General features: G+C 45.6%; 2 protein-coding genes across 2 annotated transcripts; one reads left to right on the plus strand and one right to left on the minus strand.

Annotated features, from left to right (window-relative positions):
- The first annotated feature begins 1,334 nt into the window (after window positions 1-1,334).
- On the plus strand, window positions 1,335-5,776 carry ky (kyphoscoliosis peptidase). The gene is made up of 7 exons (XM_029139123.3): window positions 1,335-1,458; window positions 2,163-2,728; window positions 3,088-3,202; window positions 3,277-3,394; window positions 3,606-3,797; window positions 3,927-4,117; window positions 4,192-5,776. The coding sequence occupies exons 2-7, from the start codon at window positions 2,180-2,182 to the stop codon at window positions 5,556-5,558; spliced, it is 2,532 nt and encodes an 843-aa protein (XP_028994956.1). The 5' UTR covers window positions 1,335-1,458; window positions 2,163-2,179; the 3' UTR covers window positions 5,559-5,776.
- Window positions 5,777-6,414: 638 nt separating this feature from the next.
- Window positions 6,415-22,598, minus strand: dnaaf9 (dynein axonemal assembly factor 9). Its single transcript, XM_029139099.3, has 37 exons — window positions 22,394-22,598; window positions 21,820-21,899; window positions 21,623-21,748; window positions 21,418-21,542; window positions 21,156-21,252; window positions 20,928-21,034; window positions 20,726-20,803; window positions 20,519-20,620; window positions 20,291-20,346; window positions 20,079-20,214; window positions 19,804-19,885; window positions 19,603-19,639; window positions 19,435-19,519; window positions 19,278-19,354; window positions 19,153-19,197; window positions 18,922-18,967; window positions 18,705-18,816; window positions 18,499-18,569; window positions 18,257-18,304; window positions 18,079-18,169; window positions 17,861-17,964; window positions 17,509-17,652; window positions 17,230-17,309; window positions 17,007-17,108; window positions 16,727-16,844; window positions 16,558-16,646; window positions 16,307-16,426; window positions 15,961-16,086; window positions 14,385-14,422; window positions 14,019-14,154; window positions 13,639-13,725; window positions 12,859-12,965; window positions 12,489-12,563; window positions 11,557-11,741; window positions 11,398-11,463; window positions 10,904-10,997; window positions 6,415-10,674 (listed from the first exon to the last, which is right to left on the minus strand). Exons 1-37 carry the CDS (start codon window positions 22,447-22,449, stop codon window positions 10,568-10,570), a joined length of 3,435 nt encoding a protein of 1,144 aa, XP_028994932.1. The 5' UTR covers window positions 22,450-22,598; the 3' UTR covers window positions 6,415-10,567.
- Between the last annotated feature and the right edge of the window lie 664 nt (window positions 22,599-23,262).

The raw sequence follows: 23,262 nt of genomic DNA on the forward strand, positions 1-23,262 counted from the left end.
AATTAGCTCTGTATCATCTAAGAATAGCCGGAGTCAGAGGTCCCGCGTCGTCAGGGGATTTAAAGAGACTCGCTCGCGCCTTGATCTCCAGCAGGATGCAATCATCTCCTCCGCTTGATCATCCCAAACAGACGAACTGCACCAAATTTCAACTGCCGCTGCGAGAATAACGAGAAGCGAGGCAAATGAGCACGAAACGCCATCTCAGAGTTAGCTGCGCAAATGACATGTGTTCTATCAGTTTAAACATCACACAACAGCCAACGGCCAAAATATGTCGGGGTAATAGAAACCAGTGGATCCGTCAGATCTCAAGGAAACATTTTTCTTTGCCTCTGGTTACAAGCGAACACGGACATAAACGTATTCAGAGATGAAAGAGTTGAGGCAAATACTCGAAAGGGGCAAAAGTAATGTTTTTTTTTCAGGAGCAAAGGTTTATGGGCCTCTGGAACGACTCATATGGAAAATGTTGGCCCTGTTTTTAATGATCGCTACCGTGGAATCACAAATAGCTCCAGAATATCATTTGTGTCTTGTGAATTTTGGTGTAACACTCCAATTCACGACCCAAAAAGAATCTGCGTTTTCTCTTTCATCCCTAGAAGACATTCTCTAGAATGTAGCAGCAGATTAACATCACGCCTTTTTCAGCCCGGAGTGATTTCCCTTTCATTCCTCTGCCACGGCGGCGCTCCCTGAGTTGCAGCGAACCCCCCTCTGCTCTCCCTAATAAGCCAGAGTGACATTCCTTGGCTGACAGCTGTTCCAGATGGCATTATTACTCCAAGGTTTCACAGTCAGCTGGCCCAGGATCCACCACCGGCGGAGGTGGCCGTCCCTGCGCCGCGCCCGCGGGTCAACATCAACACTGGCATATGGCGCGTTGCGCAACGCCGCCTCTGCCGGGCGACACTGTACACGTTACCGCGCTCGCATTCCCCCTCTTCGTTCGTCGTGGCGCTTTACTTTTTATTTTATCTCCGCTTTCAGACAATGAGGAGGACAGATGGTGTGTTTGACGCTGGACACAATCGCATGAAAGACGCCGGCCTTCCTCCGACGCCCCATTACACGCGTCGACCCGCACATTTACCGTGCACTAAGCGACGCACACTTGCCCATGTGCCCAGATATGCTGCGGCGTGTGCGCTCGCTGCCAAACACATGTACAGAATCCATGCGAGCGCATCAGGATACGCGGTATTAATCTGCCAGCCGCAGACACCCTCACAAACACAAACACGTCACGCTCCTCGGCCGGGGCTCGCGGGCCATTGGCCCGGTCCTAAATGCTTTGTAGTATTTTTAGGCCTGTTATTCTGGGGCTTGTCCTGGCAGGCCACTGGAAAGTATATAAGCCTGTCCCCGTAAGAGCGGACCACCAGAACGCACAGTGGAAACATCTCCGCTCGACACGCCAGCAAACACCCAGCGAGCAGTTCCACTCCCCTCAGGGTGAGTAAACGCCTCGGCGGCTTTTAGCGACGCAGGCTCACCCACCTTTGGTTTTTAAGGCCTCGATCCGACATGAATCAGCACTTTTGAGTTTCCATGTAGCAGGAAGTACGTAGCTGTGCAACAGAGAGCCAATCAAAACGACGGATGATACATTTCAGGGCCTTTAGGGATTTTCACACTCTAGGAAGGTCAAAGGTCAGGGGCAGCTGCAGCCGTCTGCACACAGAAGAGGTAAAATCCAGTAACTTGAGCTCAGCAACACTAGACTTCATTCTTCACCGTCTGTGCTTTAACTTTAAAAGATTGAGACGCGTTTGACAGTGTTTTTCAGCTTTTTGCTCATGTTTGGTTTTTAAATCATCCCATTCATCTGCATGGTCATCACATCACAGGAAGTTCGATGTAAGACGTTACTAATCCGCTTAAGGCTTCTTCTTTCTGCGCTATCCATGACAGAGACGGATGATTCCAACCTTTGCCTTAATTTATAGTCACAAATAGACATGATTTAATTGCCAATTCATCACTGTCTTACGGTGAATGTATAGAATATACTTCCTGCATCATTGCTTTCCACAGCAGCAGTGTGTCTCATTTTAAGTCACTGTACAAAGCCATACTCACTCACAGGAGTAAGTTAAAAATAGCTCAAAGAAAATGGCGATTTTCTTGTGAACAGTATCTCCCCCCTCTCTGCTCAGGATGTCATGCTCCCACTATGTCTGCTGAAGTTGCAGTTGAGAAGTTCTCCTTCTCCTGTGCTGCGCGTCTTTCCCAGCGCGATGCGGTGACCCAGCGGGGACGCGTACAGGTCGAGGCCCTGCAGCTCCATGACTTCCGGGGGACTCCAGCCTCAAGCAAACCGAGCCCGGTCGCAGTGGTAGGAGCTGTGGTGCAAAATGAGAGCCGGGCCCAGGGGAGGGCGGAGCCTCCCAGCGGGGGGGGCGCGGCCGCCACCGCCCGGAGCGCGGCGCCCTCCCGGCCGAGGGCGTTCGAGAAACTGCTGGTGGAGAGTGAGGACCAGCGTCCTGCCGCGAAGAGGCAGCTGTCCTCGGAGAGCGCGGCCAGGACCATCACGGTGGTGAAGAAGAGCACGGTGAGGAAGGAGGCGGAGGAACGGAAGGAGCTCAAACCGAAGGCCCAGCCGGGACCCAAGGCCGCGGCGTCCACGGCGGCACCGGCGAAGCCGAGGCGTCGGAAGGACCTGTTCGCCAACTTTGAGGTCTTCCATAGGGTTGATTCACACGCCGTCCGGGCCGGAGCAGAGGTGAGGAGGTCAAGTTTAATCTATGACTCCCACTAATCCATGATAGAGGCCCACATGTACTAACTCACAACCAGCGAAAACAAGAGCTGGGTCCAGACATCAGCACCAGCAGAAGCAAAAGCACAACTGAGCTCTGCTCATTTACTGCAATAAAGCCATAACACACAACTGCTCTCGGGCATCACCTGCATCCAGCAGCGTGGAGCAGAAGGTAACCTTGGTTTATATGTTACACTCTGAATGACGCCGCAAGGCGATAAAACTGTAGTAGTGGTTCATATAAAGGCTTAATGTGGAGACATAAACTGGCAATGCTGTGTTTGGAAACTTCACTGTGACTGTGTGTGTGTGCGTTGCAGCTAAAGGAAAAGCGTGTGTATGATGTAAAGGCCATCGTACAGAGGATCACGCAGGGAGCCAGAAACGAGCTGGAGAAGCTCCGCGCCATCTGGGTCTGGCTGTGCCACAACATCGGTGAGACTGACGACCGCTAGCCTTTCTGTTCAGCACTTTCTCCATTCAGACCCAACGCTGCGTTCCCTGTGCAGAATACGACGTGAGCGGGTACCTGGGCCGGTCCGAGAAGCTGAGTTCCCCAGAGCAGGTGATAGCAGCAGGCCGGGGGGTGTGCTGCGGCTACTCCAACCTCTGTACGGAGATGTGCAGGTCGGTCTGTGTCATATGTTATGTGCAATTACAGAAATCCATGTCATGGTGCAAGCCTCCGCAAGTTAAAGTTGCAGTGAGTGGTGCTTCTGGCCACTTGGTGGCAGCAGAGAGCTCCACGATCACAGCGTTGTCTTATAAAACTGGACATAAAGCGACACTGGAGGAAAAGTGTAAAAGCCTTGTGCACCTGTTGGATTCGTGTGTGCAGAGAGGTGGGCATCGAGTGCCAGGAAGTACCAGGGCACAGCAAAGGCATCGGCTACAGATGTGGTCAGAGCCTCCAGAACGTGAGGTCCGACCACCTGTGGAACGCGGTGCTTCTGGGAGGACAGTGGTTCCTGCTGGACGCCTGTTGGGGAGCAGGACGAGTAGATATGGAACGCGAATGCTTCGTCAAAAGGTTCGACGAGGACTTCAACCCAAAGAACTGTAGATCCATTTAGATTGAATCTGCTTTCCAGTAGGTGCAAAATGTTCAGCATCCTATGCTGTGAGTCTCAAACCGCTCTCTCCATCTATTACCACCCAGATTTGACAATTTCTATTTCCTGACGGACCCAGAAGAGTTCATAGACTCACACTTCCCAGATGACGAGAAGTGGCAGCTGCTGGACACACCCATCCCCCTGCAGGAGTTTGAGAGGAGGGTCTTCAAGACCTCCACCTTCTTTACCATGGGGTTACGGCTGATTCAGCCTCATCACTTCCACATCCTCACCGGTCTGCCATCAGCTTCGCAAATGAAGTTAATAATACAACATACACAATAACTGCTTTTGTTTTCTCTGCTACAGACGATGGCGAGGCCAACGTCTCCATCGGCTTCTCCAGACCCGCTACGTTTACCTTTGAGGTCACGCAGCACCAGGACCTCCTCCACTGCGGCGCTTCAGAGCAGAGGGAGTCCATCAACCCGTCCTTCGGCCTCCTGACGGTCTCCCATCGCAGCATGAAGCTGCAGCTCCTGCCTCCGGCGAGCGGCACCTACGAGGTGAAGATTTTCGCCCGGCCCGAAACGGCGAGCGCGCCCCTGAACTGGGTCTGCTCCTTCACGGTGGAGTGCGTGAAACCCCGGCCCATGGAGGAGATCCCTCACAACCCCTTCCTGTCCTGGGGGCTGCAGCCGGCGGCGGAGTCGCTGGGCATCGCGGGCAGCAGCCTGGGCAGCGAGGGCGCCGAGGTGGAGGACGGCGCCCTGGAGCTGGTGCTGAAAACCTCCAGACCTCTGATGGCGCTGTGTGAGCTGGTCCACCCGGAGCTGGAAGCTGCCGCGGCCAAGCGTTGCCTAGCGACCCAGGTTCAGCCGGACGCGCTGACCTGCCACGGCCTGTGCCCGCTGCGCGGCTTCTACCGGCTCTCGGTGTTCGTGCGGGACTACGAGAAGCCGGAGGCCAAGTTCCAGAACGCAGCCAACTTCCTGTTGCACTGCAAATCCAAGGTGGCGGCGCCGGGGGAGCTCTTTCCTCCCAACCTGGGCTCGGTGTGCGGGCCGGGCACGCGAACAGCCGAGGCGGGCCTGTCCAAGTTCAGCCACACGGCGGCGGTGGTGGGGACGCCGCAGGGGAGGTGTAACATCACCTTCTACAACCAGCGGGACCTGGAGCTCCACGCGGTGCTCGGCCGGGAGGAGGCCCAGACCGCCGCTCCGCTCTCCCGACACCTCTTCTGCACGTTCACGGAGACCAAGGTGACGGTGAGCGTCAGCCTGCCCGGCGCCGGGGTGTATCGGCTGGGCCTGTACGCCCGGCTCAGCCCGGGAGGAGATTTCAAACCCATGTGCGACTTTGTTCTGAGGAACCGGTGCAGCGAGCCGGGGCCCGCGTTCCCGTGCGTGTACTCGGCCTGGAGGAAGGGCTGCGTGCTCTTCGAGCCCCGCGTGGGCCTCCTGGAGCCGCGGTCCTGGACCCGCTTCAGGGTGAGGGTCCCCGGGGCCCAGAGAGTGAGCGTGATCGGGGAGACGCGGGCCGACCTCAAACTGAACAAGAGCAGAGTGTGGGAGGGGGAGGTGTGCAGTGGGAGTGGGCTCCAGGAACTGAAGCTGGCTGCCTGCTCAGGGGAGTCCAGCGACATGGCCGTTTTGATGACCTTTCAAATTAAGCAGTCGGAGGAGGAAGCGGGAAACCAAGCGGCTGCACGGACACCTCTCAAAGATAGCGCTTAGCTGCCAAATGAAGTTATTAATGGACTAATACAGGTCAAGTCAAGCTGAGATATGTGAATATGTAAACTTTGTAGCAATGAAGTGACGTGATGGTACAGTATAAGAAATATTTGTTTGGGCCTTGGTCTCAGATTCAGTGTTATCACTTATCAAGGGTGTATCTGTGTATTATAATGTTATTGGATGACGGCATGCAATAAACTCTAACGTGAAAACACTGACATGTGGATGACATTGTCCTTTTCAACCAGTCAAGGTTTAATTTCTGAGTAATTCTGCTACCACATAGGTTCACCATCAAGGCCTAATAGATAACTACACTACTAACTAGGTACGAGCAAACGCAAGCATTGTTGCAGGAACCCACTAAGCCGGCTTTGGCAGACGCCAGCGAGAGTGATGAGTGTTTACATGTGGCTGCCATAATAGCCCACAAATAGGCAGAGTAAAAATACAACGGGCAGGCGGGCGAGAGAGAGAGAGAGAGAGAGAGAGGGTGCAAGCCATGTTCTAAGTGTGCTACAGTAAGTGAATGGGGGGTCAGAGGTGAGGAAACGCTGATGTCAGAGGTTGGCCATGCGGAGGACTGTGTCTGCCTGGCAACAGCACTCCCAGACACTCGCTGTGAAGACGCGGGGCTGAACTGAGCTATGTGGGCCAGGGTGCCTCACATTCCCCTTTACAGCCCGACCTAAAGATGCACGCTGCCCTGCTCACGCTGGGTTTGGATGCAACAGTCAACGTATGTGACAAATCCAGCACTAAGCTGAGCTGGATCCACGTGTGCCCGACATCCGGCAGTAAAACCGTTACTGAACGTAGCTCCAACCGCGTCAGGAACAAAGAACACACAGCGGCCAGTCGTATAAATATTTAATGGAGTCAGTGGTGCAATAAGTACAACCATTAGATTATAAAAGCATCAGTCACAGGAAAAAAAACTGAAGTTACAGTAGTTTTGTGCAAATGCAATTCAGTTTGGTTCACTTTGGATGAACACCCTCAGAGCAACACGTGGAAGTCAGTTTGGCTGAAGGTGCTTCTCATCACCGTGGAACCAGAAAAGTTCTTTTCTTCCTACTTTGGACGGATCGGTCATTAGCGGACAGAGAAGAGCGCTCTGCTTCCTCCCAGATCTAATTCTGATACAGTGGTTAGCGTTCCTAATGTACACCTGAACCACTTCCTCTTACTGTGTGAGGACTGCAACCTCCAACAAAACAGCCTAAACTGCTATTATCTGAGGCCTGAGGGAATTTTGGTCATTTAAACCCTATTTTACTTAACCAATACGCATGAAAATACTATTAGAACATCACAAGTAGTGCCTACAGTCCACAACACCGGCTGCTTTGAACACTGGAGCAAATCTTCAGGAGAAAAAAGCCATCGAGATGCTGCAGCGTCACGTTAAGCCCACTTCACGTGAAACCAATTCACACCAAACTTCGTTTTTTGTCCTATAACCTTAGCTACAGAGTAAAGACACCACGGTGCTGGCTCGGCCACAGAGCTGCGAAGCAGTCACACTGGGGGGCTGGTGGGGGGCTCTCTGGGCCCCTAATGTGCAATGAATAAGGGTTACCCAACTTTAGTCATAAACCCGATCCGCCATTTTGGACCTGGGCATGAATAAAAAAAGTGCAGCTTTCGTAAAGAAACAGAATAAATACAAATAGAGCAGCACTGTGAATAGAGATTGGAGCCGCGTGTCACGTGTTCGTTTGTAGGGATACCTGAATGGTCCTTAGCCCGCCACTGACCTTCCCACATGTGACCTTGCTCTGGCTTTGTAAAACACATTGCTTTCCTTTCACCAACACTGCTGAAGGACGGATCCTCCCCCTGAGCCAGACGGAGGGGGGGCCGAGGGACGGCGCTCTGAATGCAGCTTTAATCTCTGCTCGCCTCGGCTGCAGTCAAGGCACTGCTGGATCAGAGAGACCTCATGTCTCACAACTGATCATTTTCTTTGCGTCTTTTTTTTTTCCTTCACTACATAGAAAATTGCATCAGCTTTCGCTTCTTGTAGCTTGTGCAAGGCGACGCGCCTCGTTTCGCTTGCATTTAGCGTGTTCAATTCACAGTCTTACAAAAATACCATTTGTTGTTTCGAGGTAATTAAAATTCGTAGCAAATATGCAAAATAGATGTGATCATTTCGTGTTAGTCGTACCAGTTTGGTGAAAGGCAATTCTGTCAGAATATACTGCATGTGGCATCATACACACATGACACATGCTAAATAGTGTAGACATTTGTAACAGTGGTCATGTTTGTGTGTGTGTGTATGTGTGTGTGTGTGTGTGTGTGTGTGTGTGTGTATAAATGTGTTAGTGGAAATTTAAATGCTTACACACCACAAACGTCTTACATAACTCTCGGCTCTTTAATGACCACGTCTGGATTTCTTGGGTTAATAGCGGTTTGGTCGTCTGGGCCGCGTGAAGCAGGTTCCCAGTTATGGCACATCCAGCCTCTCATACATCAGCCTCACTGTCAATCAGGGGAACCCTCTGCAGGGTTACGTAACCACAGAAAGACAGCAACTGTTGTTCAGACAGGCAGCTTTGGACAGCGCATCTCTGGAGCACTAAACAGAGGATGCAGCTTAAACCAGAGTTGTCGTTTTGTCCACAAAGGATTTACTGTATGTAACATATTACGACGCTCCGCTCTGAACAAAGCGCCGTCGTCTGTCAGACTTTTGTCCCGTTCGTCAGACAGGCAGAGCTTTACGTGGCAGCTTCGTTCGAAACACAATCCTTTTCTTGCTGCTAAGAGCTTTCACGGCGAGCTGCAGCGCGAGCGCCCAAAGCCGGAGCGGCCGAGAGCTGAGCCGGACGTTGTGCGTTTGTGCGTCGTCGTCCTTAAAGAGCCACGTGAGAGTGCCGTAAGCAGAATATATAGACACGCAACACAGTTGTGAGAGAGGAGCGCTGCAGGGAGGAGCCCCTCCCCTCCATGTGCGCCCCTCCTCGGCTGGCAGTCTGCAACATGCCAAGGTACGCCAATACACAGTACCTGGCTGCTATTATATGCTATTGAATGCAAGGCATCCTGTCTAAATAACAGCGGTGCTTCTAGCGTAGGACCTTATGGCCTGTACTGTACCAACCTCTGCTGAGAGGAGGGATGGGGCCAGCAGTGAGTTCAGGCTCAGGATTAAATGACTCTGCTCCGATACACAAAGGTCGCCCGGGGGAATGTAACGAACTAACAATGCTATCAGTGCTTGTCCGGCTATTGAAAAAAAAAAAAAAACCCAACAACAACTTATTATTTCAATTTTGCGATGCACTGACAGCGCTTTGAGACAGACGTACGGAGCAGGAGCAGGAGCAGGAGATAGCGAGCGCTGGGAATGACAATCACAGTATGTTTGGGTGAGACTCATCGTGAATAAGTCCACATCACTAATAAGCACTTCCCCCATCTGCTCTCTTACTGCCCTGAAATGGGTACGAGCCTCGGAATACCTGAGCAGAAAAAGAACACTGTACAAATCTCAGAGGACTCACTTGTATCCTCGCTTGTATTGAGTGGCTTTAGATGTACCGTTATCAGTATTATTGGACTCAACAGGAGCCCGGCGCCACTTTGTTCAAGCTTTTGTAAAACGAATTCTTGTTACACTGCTGACCCCAAAATCACTAAAAGCCATCAAACTTCACTGGAACCTGCAGACTGTGACCTACACATTTAGAAATTCCACTTATATATCACGCCTTTACTTTAACCATATATACTGTCACACTGGGCTTTACCCATTTGAAACAAATATGGAGTGTAAGAAAAACAACAAGTCGGGCTTTCTGCCCAAATTGCCGACAGCTCATGAAACCCCATTGTTCCACGTTGTAGAATTTCAGAGCTGGGATGGAGGAAACAAGAGTGTGAAACACGATCACAGAGCAAACAGTAGCATAACTACTAATTAGGGAAAGACACAAAGTCACTGCCCTGCAACAACACAGCACTGATACAAGGAATGGTACTTGAAGGGGTTCTTCTCATGTTTACCCAAAAGTAATGAAGTAAATGTTTTAATACTTTATCTTCCCCTCACTGTCTCAATGATATCAAAAAGTGCATATGAATGTAGGCCTTTCTTTTCCAAAACGGTGAAATCGGTGACTCCCGCTAACACGCCTGTGTTGAATAATGTCCCTCTGTGAACTAGCAGCATCCTGACAAACAGCTGAGCTGCTTCACTGTTGCACTTTGCCGCAAGTGAAGTCTGCTTTATTACACTTCATTAGATTCGAGAGTTCTAAAATAAAGCACTGGGACGGTGTACGGCAATATGATTAATGGCATCATTCGTCAGTTGTCTGCAGCGAGCGGGCTGCTGGATGTTTACAGCTCCATGGCCAAGCGCTCCCCCTGCTGCAGCGTGGCACGCAGACAAGCCAACAGGTGGGCCAAGGCTTGGGTGACAACAGAGGAGGAGCAATTCTTGAGAAATCCCACCAGGGAGCTCACCAGAATCACACGGCCATCCATGCCTTTCCACAAATAGAGGCCCTAATTTGCCAACTGCGATAAACAGAAACCCAAAAGCTCCCGGAGTGTGTGGCTGGAAATACCCTTCGTTTGTGAAAGTCTCACAGCTCGCAGGCTTAGTTGGCATAATCTGATTGGTTTGAATCACTTTGATGAATACGATACCTCCGATAACCCCCCCAAGTGCTTACTATGTAATTATTGGTGTTGCAGAGGAAAATGAGGTGATACCACGACGTCACCCACTTTTCATCTGATTATATAAAAACTCACGTCTACTCATCCGTTTTACACCACTCAATTAAAAGATAGAGCCACATAGATAGCTAATTAATGGACTTCTATCAGCAGCACTTTCTGCAGACTTGTGTAGTGCGAACCCACATGGACCATTCCAGTGAAGTGTTTTTAGTGCCTAAACCCAGTGCCCTCCCTGCCCCTCCCCTAGTGGTTCCCTTAGTGGAAAAAAAAGATGGAGGCAGTGGAAATACACACAGATTCTATCACGGATCAAACAGGTCAGGCTGTCCCTGCAGCTCCAGCTGCCGGTTGAAGAGCTCAATCTCCTTGTTGGCTTCAGTAATGTAGTCTTCGATAAACTCTTCCATGTCTGCAGCAAACAGAAATATAAGGAAAACAGCGCGATCAGCACACACAAATCTGAATGCGCCGCCAAGGCTTGATGGTTGACAATTAGCTGCTTTTGTGCATCAAATTCTGCAGTAGTAATCATCACGGCTTAAACTGTCCAAATTAGTTCAATCTGAATCTGAAAAACCCTGTGAGATACATTAGCTGTAGATATATTTAATATCAGACAGTACACAGTAAAAGGATACTGGGATGAAAGTTGTTCTTTTCTCCAAAGATGTCAACAAACTGATAGCCATTGTAGAAATAGCCCAGTGGTAGTGGATCCAAGTGTCTGATCCTCTGGATGGAAGCAGAATATCAAGTTATCAGCAAAGGTTACTGGGTGAAAAGGTTCACATCACTCAGTCCATTCTGAGCTGTTTTACACAATAAGAAACTTAACACAAACCAACAAGTGTCAGACCAAATAGATATAATTCAAGATAAATAATCAAATCTTTGTTTTGCTTCCTGGGTGTTTTCCTGGGAGCAGATGAACAAATCTGTGGATTCCGTTTCAGTTTACATGCATTTATTTGTGTCATCCTCAGACAGGCGTGAAAATCATTAGCAGGGACGCCGTGCATGATTCAATTTCATATAGATAGAAAGCAAGCAGGTGGCAGAACAGGAAAACCCAGCACCTGGTCAACAAAACTAACCATAATTACACAGTTGCATTATTGCAGTAAACACTCACATGTATGCTCTTGATCTCCTGGGGTGAAAGGGTGTCTTTAGTTTTCTTAGGCCTCTTTGTCTGCCTCTTTAAACACAAACAGCCTTGTGGTTATCACAATAGCTTCGCAATTCACTTACGTATACTGCAATAAAAATAAAATGACTTTTATGTCTCTACCTGCTTGGCACACAGTCTGAGCCAGTCCTTGAGTGCATCTTCAGTGAGGCCGACACCATCAAAGACCAGGAAGCAGGTGTTAGTCTCTTTGGGGCCCTGGGTCGCCGGGCCAGTGCCCTGGTCTGGGAAAATGCTCAGGCACCCGCTCACGACGTTGCAGTTCACCTCCATTAGCTGGTCTGAGTCTGGAAGGTCCAGAGATCCAAGCTCACATCCAAGCCGCACACTATTCACACTCAGTGAAACATCTGCTACAGCAGCTTTATATGGTAACAGCATGCTGTTGGTGGGGGGTTAATGTTTTAACAGCCATACATCACCTCCGCTCTCAAAATGGCTCACAGAACTCATGTGTGAGTATAAAACAAGATAAAACATGTCAACTATGTCCTAAAGTAAAACAACTTAACATAAAGTGATGTCAATGATACACGTCCCTTGAGACAGTGACTGAGATACACACCAAGGAAATATGAGAATTGCTGTCAGAGTCATACGGCTTCCACACGTGTCCCACACTACGTTATCTCTCCAGCACTACAAATACCTGCACACCCTCTGCACATCTCCCCGCAGACACCTGCACTCTCTCCTCATGCAACAACTAGACACAGGCCTTAAAATGAAAAAAGAAAAGTATGTGGCAAAAGCAACGGAGAAACCGGTGAACTATGAGCTGAATTCTAAACACCAGACACCAGAGCAAAAATCGAGCAATATCCCTACTGTCAGCAGCGTCCTGCCTGCCTTGAGGGCAACCTTTCTCTAATAATATACAAAACTGGGGAAAGCAAATGCAGGTTAAATGTTTATCATGGAAATAAGTCACGTTATTCAGTAATGCTTAACAAAAGAAGTTGTCTGAAATTCAAAATGACAATAGTTAGCAAATGTGGCAACAAATCTATACATTGAAAACATTCAATTCCTACCGGAAAATCTGAGTTTTCCCCAGACATTGTACACGTTTCCTACAAAAGGGCTCGGCCTTAGTGATGACTTCAATGCTACAAAAAAAAAAAGAAAGAGAAAAAAGATGAGAGTAGTGAACAAATAAGATAAAGTGCATGGTATGACAAGCAAAATTAGCTGCCATAAATCACAAGTGCATCCTTTAGCAATGCAGATCACTTCAAATTGGCTGACAATTACTGCGGGACCTCAGTTGTTTCCATATTTGGAAGGAAAGACAGCTTATGTAATCCTCATCAAACGCTGCCAGCTCATATCTGGGGCTCTTGTCACGTGTAGCGGTCAAAGAAAAAAAAAAAAAAAGAGGGGAGGCTTTTCTTTCCGTCTCACCTTTACAGCGGCTGACAAATAGAGGCCTCTCTAGGGGCTGTTTGAAAGCCACTCGCTGCTGGGTGAGGATCAGAGACCCAGAACCAGAAGAGAAGCACCCTTTGCACCTGAAACACAGAACACATGCACACATGCACATTGCACAGATGGTGATAAAGTCCAGAGCAAGCCAAATGTTTGTGCTACGTTTTGTCTTTGGCTGGAACGTTGTTTACTCTACCAGCTGCCAGTGTATAGGAGTGAAAGATTCATTTATTCATGTAGGTACTATCAAATAGAAAACAATAGCCCTGTCTTGTCCATAGTGCATAGCAACATCACCCAAACTCACACATACAGAACATAAAGGTACAGACTAGTAAAGGTATGGATTAACAGGGAATGACTCTGCCCAGATATCAAGTGTAAGATCTGAGAGGAGGATTTAGCAAAGGTTCATATTAGGCTGACCACTAAGGCATGAAGGCTGAATGGACCACATCCAAAGGAAAGGAGATTCCTCTGTGTACATGGCAACTGTACCACCAACAGCTTGTTACTGTGCTGTCAGGGAGCAGCTAGTGATAGAGCACAAGATGGCCTGAGGGGCTATACGACAGTCGGCATCCGATTCCACGCCACGGCAGCTGAGCGGCAATTAAACTAAAGGGAGGGTCCCAGTAACGCAGGGGTGCATTTTAACGCCAATCTGTTTTCCGGTGGTCGAAAGGTTGAATGTGGAAACAAAAGGACACGTGGGGGTCACAACGAGCAGAGTGGAACGCAGAATGAGGTTCTTACCATCCAGGGTAGAGGACGTAGCGTGCTCTCACCATCTGTGGCTCATTGAAGCTGCTTTCAGACAAGATCAGATTCACATCTTCACTCCTAATTCAGCAAAACATGTTTTGTGTGTTAAAACTCTATAAACATATGCAGAAGCAGCACGCGAATGCAAAATGAGCACTTAAGCATGTGACGGTTGTGTGCGCCTAATAGGCCGTTAAAAATAAAATAACAGCTTGTTCTTTTGGTATAAAAAGCAGCGGTAATGGAGCAGCAATAGCTTTAAACACAGCTTTAGAAAGTGGAATAAAATGGGTGGAGTGAATGTTGGTGACCAAGATTAAAGCTGTTAAATGACTGCTTGCTGTATTGATCATCATTCTGCAGGTGCCTACCTGGTGACAGCTCCTCTCTCCGCCAGTATGAAGGCTGCAGTGGGGTTGGCAGAGCGTACCAACTGCTGAACATGCTGCATGAGAGGGTGCTTCTGCTCTGCTGTTAGCCCAGTGAACACCACTGTACTCACAATACCTGACACACAAAATGTACATTTCAGGGAGAAAAACTGCCGGGCTTTCCTGAAAGTGCAACATCTGTGAAGCCGCGGCGGAAACGGCAGAGATTATAATAGGCTTTTGCCAGCATTAGTGCTAGGTGCTCTACCAGCAGAATGCCAGCTTTAGGGAGTTTGACACTCACTCCTTCAGAGTGATAGTGGTAATGGTAAGAAACAAAAGGTTCGGGATGATAACAATGCTCACCTTGACTACACTGCTCCAGTAACTTAGGAAATGCAAACCTATAGAGAAATATACGAAGCAGAGTTAAATATTTTTCACAAGATGACATCATGCAACTGACCAATGTACAATTTTTCTATAGACTTAACATAATCCATCCAGAATCAATCTGTGTTATACACCACTTTCTGAATAACCATTCTGAGCCATCCATCTCCAGCCACCAGCCACCCTCTGCAACGAACTGGAGGATTAGCAATTTGAAAGACATTTATCTTCCCCGACCTGATGTAATTAACTGTCTGCATCCATCACAAAGAATAGATCAGGACTGACTGATGAGCTTCAGTGAGGAGGGCGTATTGGTCACACACATGGGTCTGGGGGATTACAAGGCTGTGTTGAGGGGGGGACAGGCAGGTCCGCTCCAATCTGAGCTGACCACATCCCACTGATGCCTAGTAGTGGTCTGCACACTCCTCCTCATACAGCAAAGTCACTAAACATGATGTGTTAGTGCACAAAACTGCTTCCCAACACCTACTGTACTGGTTGCAATTCAATTTCAGGCGAAGACAGACAGTGGCAGTTGTTCTCTGAACACGCTGTAAAAACTAAACCTTTCAAATGTGCTTTATCTGAGCATCACTAGACAACCCAGCATGTCTGTGCAATGGAAGGCAGCCTATTAACCGGAGTGGTATGTCATACTGTGCAGAGCAGCTTGGTCAGTCCATGACAGTGTGAAGCTCTGTAAGCTACACCTAAAGCCTGTAACAAAAGAAGAGTGAGATTAAATGCAGGATTGATCTCCTCTGTCAAAGCGACCCGACGTTGGGATTTAATAGCTAAATGTGTCATGTGACTGGAAGGTGGAAGGCTCTGGTGCTTTAACGATTTATCAGCATCTGGCCCCATCTCTCATCTCCGCGTCCATCCTCTGTATGCTACAGTACGGGCATTAGGAAAGTCTATTCCAACTGTTATTGCATCGTCACATCCATCTTTGGACCATTATAATAATCATTATTTAGGTCATCTCGCCTGTTTATTGCACTGCATTCCACTCCTGACTACTACAGACCATTTTTAGGTTGCGACTTCATTTGACTCATGTCTAATATTAACGTATGCACAGGCAACGAGAATTGGTCGAGGATTAGTGATTTTGGCTCATCATTGACCAAGTACTTCAACCTCTTTAAGTGGCAGATGGATTAAAAATGGTTTCAAAACAAATAATAAATAATTAACTAACAGTAGTAGCACAAGAGGCAATCTGCAGTTTCCAAGCAAACTATAGTATTAATGCAGTGCAGTGCATCCAAGTACTCCACTGACTGGCCAGTCAACAAAGGCTTCAAAGAGGAGCGAATAAAGACTTGGCCCTAGTGTTCACCTGATTCAGATCCAACTGAAAACTTGGCCCTCCTCTAACAGTGGGGTTTTACGCTCAGGGAAAACAATATACATCTCTAAGCAGCATCTGGGAGACTGTGTTGGCAGCTTCAACTAAAACTGGCCAATGAACAAATAAAAAAAACAGCGATTCTATGGATTTCATGGAAAACAAAGGCGGCTACATCTGCATGTATACCTGTGCTCCGCACAAGAGGTAAGAGGGTTCACGCAGGCAGTGACAGCGCCAATGGTGAAACAAGCGTGGACAACTGGATCGGGATGGAGAATCACAGCCTGGACCACATCCAGGACATCTGTGTAGCTGCACAAACAGAAATATTTATGTTAAAGTTGGTAAAAATGTTAAAGAAGAATAAATCATTCAGATGCTGTGATTTGTTTTCTGTACTAGTTTGAGTCTTACCAGCATTTTAATACACTGTTTTAATTGTACAACTAGTTCATACCCTTTTCTATTGTGTGAGTTTTGACTACTCACTTCCCAGCTGCATGAAGCAAGAAGTGACCTGCAGAGTTCTTACCCAGGTGAGAGCACTAACAGACGTGGTTTGCCTCCTGAGCTTCGCTGGGTCTTGAGGAAGCAGGACAAATATTGCTGAAGGTGCGAGGCTGAGTAGGTGTCAGGCTCATAAACCACCCATCTATGGGTGCAGCGAAAAAGAAACCAGTATTATGTAAGTTGGTGCTTCATATTCTACATGAGGAAAATGTTCTTGTAAATTGTGTGACTTAAAGAACACAACTAAAGCAATACGCAGGCATTTCTTCTTACCGCTGACGTTCCTTGTTCAGCTGGACAAGGAAATTGCTGAGTCTCTTCTTTTGACTTCCTGGCAGCCCAGTTATGATGGTAATAACAACCTTTTCACATATTAAAACCATCAGCTTTGACACAATAGGCTAGGACAGTTACGTTGAACTGGACCAGTCAATATGCTCACCTTGTCTCTTTGGTCGCTGCCAGGATTGCTTAGCTCTGCAGAGGGGAAGAGCACCCCCAGGTGGTCATACAGAATGGGCTCCTGACCAATGCTGCTCAAGGCAAAGTGCTGACGAAACCTGCAACAGACCAAATATCAGTAAATAAAGGTCGGCAGAACTGGAATATTCTGACTGTCATAGAATTCTTATTCCCGACATTTTTTTTACAATTTTTCAGATCAAATGTAAAACAATAAGATGATAATAATAATAATGCAAGTGACTGGAGTGTATACTAACATGTCCTGCTCTGGCAGCTGAGAGTATGAGGCTTTTAAGCTGCCTCTGCGTTTGGCCATAGGTGGCTCCTGGCTGTCGTGAAGCTTCTGTAGTCGGGAGTGCCTGAGACAGAGGCCACTGATAAATTAGAAATGCTGCATGATGCTGTACTGTATGTATGCAACATTAGACAATCTGAACTGATTGTTGAAAAGACAAAGGCAAGAATTTATTGCTTTCTTACATATTTTTCTGACTTAATTGCATCTGCTCTTGGTTCATCGACTGTACAGTTAGTCCAGAGTTCTGCCACACAGACAAAACCTGAAACCATTCAAGACAAGCATTATACAACTGGACACAGTAATGCTGACAATAGTATCAATGCCACTGAATACACTGTGTTTATCAGTGCTACAGAAATTCTCAGATTTAGTTTAAATACATGAATTTATATTGATAATTGAGGCCTGAAACAGATCAGTACTCACAAATGCTACAGTATCAATACCACAGGCCTCACCTTCGAATAAAAGGCCCTGAGACTCTTGGACCGTGGTTGAAGACCAAACACCAGACACTGGTCAGAGCTGTGCAAAGGGAATGGGAGATGTGGAAGAAGGCTGCTCTTGTACTCCAGAAAAAGCGACGCCACAGCACTGGAGTCCTGAAAATACAGAATAGATGCTAAGGGACACAAAAGTACAAAAACAGAAAGTGTTTTGATTGCTCATACATTGATTATCATCGTTTCAAAATGCAAGCTAATTAAGACATGTTCTTTAAATCTATTAGGTTTGTTTATGCGACAACTATTGCTTTTCTTATCACGTCACAAGTATATAAGTGATATCACACTTGACTAAAATTCATACCGAGTCATAGAACTTGATGGTGCTGATATGATCCTTGCTCAGAGTAATGCTTCCATATTGAGAATGAATAAACAGAAGTCCCTCAGAGAAGAAAACAATTTTTCCTGAAATTACATTGAATGAAGCATACAAATTATACAAAGCCATAAGGTATTGTGACAAAACAAAAATATTTCCTAATGACCCACATATCCTGCAGCACGTGTGTGTTACTGTACCTTCTTCAGGTGTGGAGAGCTGGTTGGTGGAGAACAGGTACGCAGCATCTGCTACAGTCAGAGCAGATCCCAAACAAGTGCCTTCCTCTTTCTGTTTTAGACGCACATAGCAGACGTCTCGTCATGACAAAAACTGATGCTCTTAACAGCTCGAGACAGATGATGCTTCTCAACGTACCTTAATAAGATGCTGGGCTTGCTCAGAGACCTTTACATCAGACTCCATCTTTAAGTGTACAACAAATAAAATAGGGGTTTACATATAATAATAATAATAAAAACAAAAACAACAACAACAACAACAATAATAATAATAATAATAATAATAATAATAATAATAATAATAATAATAATAATAATAATAATAATAATAATAATAATAATAATAATAATAATTAACATTGTCAGCTCCCCTCATACCTGCCAGCAAGCATAGCGAGGAACAGTTGTGGTAAGGATGGTGTAGCAGCTATCTGAAGACACAGCGCCATCTGCAGGACAATGCATTAAGTTCCATTAAACTGAACATACAGTAAGTGATAAATCAAGGGTTATTGAACCGCTAATCCTTCAACAGTCCTTTACCATGTTCCCCTTAAGGTGGCCTAACCTGATCAGTATTTTACCTTTCTGCTGAATGTTGATGCTTGACTCCAAAAAAGATTCAGAGAAGACCACAGAGCCCAGATCCCCCCCCTCCCACTGCAGGTCTGGGATATCATGGACGATCATGGAAGCCTCAAAAAAAGTTAAATTAGTAAAATTAAAAATATTTTAAGTGTAAACTGTAAACTTTTTTATTTTATTGCAAAGAAAACAAAATAATACTGTTATCTAACTTACTGTTTTTACTACATAACGGCTTTGTTCATCTGTCAGAGGAATGACCCTGAAAGAAACTCAGCTTGTTTAGGTCTGAAATCACAGCTTTGTACACATTCTATGGGTATAAGGTGTATAAAAGATGCCTTTCTCATACATTTCTAATAACTCGAATAAAAAGAGCTGCAGTAGAAAGAACCAGAAAAAAGTGATAGAAAATGTCCAACAAAGGGTAAATAATGTAAAACTCACCTTCCTTGCTTATTAACTGCTTGAATGGTAAAGTTACATTTGGACCTGAGCAGAAAAAACATAAAATCAAACTGACTGAAACAATATATTAAAAGTCAAGCTTTGGCGAAAAAAAAACGGAGTACCTGAGAGCAGTGCGGTACTGGCTTAAATTCATTAGGTCCAAAGTAACTAGAAAGATGTTCTCTGCTACATCCTTAGCCTAAAATAATGAGCACATGTAATCAGCTACTAAACTGCAAAAAGAAATCAACAACGTTAGAACAAATGTTTCTCTTTTACCTTGGTAGAACTGGAAGTACATGAGTAGCACTTGATTCCTGAGAGCACTCCTTGAACAGCAGCTGAATAAATCTGTGACAATAGCCTGAAAAAACAAAAGACATTATTTCAACACTTCATTAAAAGAAAAGAACAGGAACTGCAACATTCCAAATAAAAATTACTTACAAGACATCTGTTCTCTTACTCTCTGAGCTTTGATTTCCTGCAAAATACAACGGTTGTAAAACAATTACATACTGTACTAAAATGAAGGAGACTTGGCGCAGGAACAGATAGTGTGACGAGTGTGAAATATAAAAATTCATAAAAGGCTACATTACCTATATTATTTAATGTTATTATATATTAAGTCACATAAAACCTCACCAAGGTATGGAGTGTGGGTCGTCCCAAAGAAATATGTTCGAGAGCAGGCAAGAGGGCCTTTGGGAGCAGCACACTGCAGGATCTAAAAGACAAACATGCACAGTTGTGGTATGTGTACAAGTCAATAGATACACACGACCAAGGTGGCACAAAATGGTGACCTAATATTTAAGAGACATAAAACCACCGGCAATACTTTATATTTCAGAAATGTTCTCAGTGCCACCACAGTGTCTGACTACAGTTACTCTGCTTCACTCAGCTGCTGATCTCACCATGTGTCTGGCTGTGGAGCCTCGAGGCCCGGTGTTCCGGACCTGGTGACTCTCTGAGGCAAAGCTGAATGAATAGTTCTCCAGATCATCCAAGGAGGAATGCTTCCCAAACAACACAAAAGGCTGCTGGCTTTTACTGAAATATATGGACAATTCTTTTGAGCACCAGTATGATTGAGATCATTTCAGTTTGCTGAATTTGAATTGAATACCTTTTTTCTGTAATGTTGCTTGAGATCAGTCCATGGGAGTAGTAAGTACGGAATGCCTGTGGGTCCATGAGAACACATAGACATATATTTATCAAAGTACAACGATTAAACCTCTCATCATATATAGGCGTGTAGACATTTATGTCACATGTGTCCCAGGGCAGTAAAAGATAGTCTAGAAAAGATTCTATTGTGAATCTGATTCTATCTGTGCTTTAATACACTCACCTCCCCTGCTTGCGCTTCAGACAGCTCCAAGATGGACAAATGGTTCTCCAGGTCCATGCTGGAGAAAAAGCCACTCCACTGCTTCTCAAAGTTAATCAAGTCCTAGAAACACAAAATAACACTACACCAATTACCACATATCACATGGAACAGAGTGCTATTCACATTGATAAAAACAACATAATAATCCATGAAAATTAATGGTACCTCGGCCAGAAGTCTGTCCAAGGAGACTGGGTCGAGTCTATTGTACACCTGCCAAAGCTTCTCACTCATATCCATAAGCTGAAAATCAGAACTGAATTTACAAACACATACTAAAAACAATTTAAAGATACAAATACAAACTGTTATTTAATGGGATCTGGAAGGAATGGAATCAATAGAACTTTTATTAACTGGAACATACCATGTACTTAATGGTAAAAAAGCTTCCTCCACCAATTCCTTCTAGGGCAAAAGCTTGAATAAGGGGCCATTTTTCCACCATAAACACATCAAACTTCTGGGCGTGTGCTAAAAAACAGTAGGGCAAATTTATGTAGTGTCTTGGGTGTAATTACACTGTAAGTACAGAACATGCTGCCAAACGAGCATCAGTGTACACACGTGTTTATCTAATTGTAGTAATATGTACCCTGGGAGCTGAAGGGAACTCCGATCCGATAGCAGTTCTGCACCATTGTGACGAAACTGGAGATTTTGAATTCCTCTGCTGCTTCCTCATCTTCATACTGTGTGTGGAAATAAGAAGGTTAAACAATATTGACCTCTGAAGAAGCAAATCAAAATGACAAACATTCAAATGAATAACACGCACACAGTGCAGTACGCAACTACATATGTTTGATAAAGCCACTAATCCTAATAGATCCGTACAGCATAAAAACATTTATAACCTCTGTCGCTGTCATGCAGTAGAGATGCAGGTTCCTCCAGTGAGACACGTAGGGCAACAAGTAACTGTAGTTCAAAGGGTTGCAGTACAGATGAACACACTCTGCCTTAATCAGCAGGATGACATCTGGCAAGAAGATAAGAAACAAACTACATAAAAAATACTATTAAAAATGAGTGTGTCTGAAAATATTGAACAAAACTCACCATCCAGCATTTCTTCGGGAAACTCATCAAGGACATTTTCCATATTTATCTGATTTCTTCCATATAGTCCATAGAACAGGTATTTAGCCAGTTCAGTGCATCCTTCATTATACCGGCTGTCAATGCCTAAAACATCAAAAAAATCAGTATTTGTTGGTTTATTTGGATAATATAAATGAGTTTGCAACTTTATGTACCGAGAGAGCACAAGATGCCGTCAGGGGTGGCAGCACCAGCACCACGGAGCAGAGACTGGACCTGACGCAGGCGGCAGCAGCTGAAAAGCACAAGACGATCACAGTTGTCACGGTCCTCGCACAGATGTGCGCATGTAATATATTAGGTTAAAAACTGTTAATATTCAGCCACAGCTGGACCAACAGTCACAATTCTGTACGTGGCGTAGTAACAAAGAGAACTTTACCAAATGTAATGAACAATAAGTTTCCCCAAGTTAATCTCTTAAGAAACAAGTTGCTTATTTATGACAGAAACAATGTTATAAATCTATAAGTCATCACTTATGCTTGATTTTATACATTTTTAGTAAGCTAGCTTGTTATAATGTTAGGATTTTTCATTAGATCCTCACAGCTGCGTGTCTGGTTAATGTCATCCTAAGGAGCTCACTAACTACTGTATCTGTGGTTGAAGTATGACTCAAGCGTCGCCTAATTAACGTCGACGAACGGTGGGCAGCCGCGGCTGATGCTAACCTTAGCCGTGCTAGCTAGCTGGATTCCAGTAAACACACTATAATACCCGCGTTACCTGACTGCGGGGTTGATGCCCGAGACCTTCCCGTTCACTGCTCGAATGCCGGCCATTGGAAAACGTTGGCTCGGTGCGCGCAGCAGTCGTTATTAAACGAACGATAACGGCTGTGTGTCTTTGTATTTTCAGCACACAGCCTCCTCCATCCCCCTGGAGAACGACCACAAGCTAGCATAGTAACGGAGCAGACCACTGGACGCGACGGAGGGGGGCACGGGACAAACTAGCCATGTTCTGACCCAGTCATAATAGATTTTACATCTAGCTATTAATATTCCTCGCACCGGTCATTTCGCTGCAGTACTGTTAGTTTTCAAAGCCAAACGATTCCAATATTATAGTGCAGTTTATTAAATCTTAGTAGACGATGTCCCCCATTTGAGGCATTAGAACAGTCTCGTTTTGGCCGTTTTGACAGCGGGTAAATGGTGCAACCCAGTGAAATATCAACGGACGAACAAATTATTATTATTATTATTATTATTATTATTATTATTATTATTATTATTATTATTATTATTATTATTATTATTATTATTATTATTATTATTTCAGCCACTTTTTAGATGTCAACTCTAACCACTTTATTATTACAGCTTTTCATTTTTTACAGTATTTCTAATTCGTTTTCTCTTTTAAATGTGCAGCACTTTGTGTTCGGCGTTGATTAGTAATTAGTATTAATATAGCCGTTATTATAATCACTATTGTGCAGCTATTTCTCCCACTAGGTGGTGGTACAGTCACACATTGATAGAGAAGATGGCCATTAAAATCAGGGCTTTAATTTGAGCTGCAATGCACGAGGCATCCAGTTTAAGGTAAAATAATCGATACCAACCAAGATCTTTGGATGTAACTTTGCT

The sequence above is a fragment of the Betta splendens genome, chromosome 22 (genome assembly GCF_900634795.4).
Source record: "Betta splendens chromosome 22, fBetSpl5.4, whole genome shotgun sequence".
Taxonomy (NCBI): domain Eukaryota; kingdom Metazoa; phylum Chordata; class Actinopteri; order Anabantiformes; family Osphronemidae; genus Betta; species Betta splendens.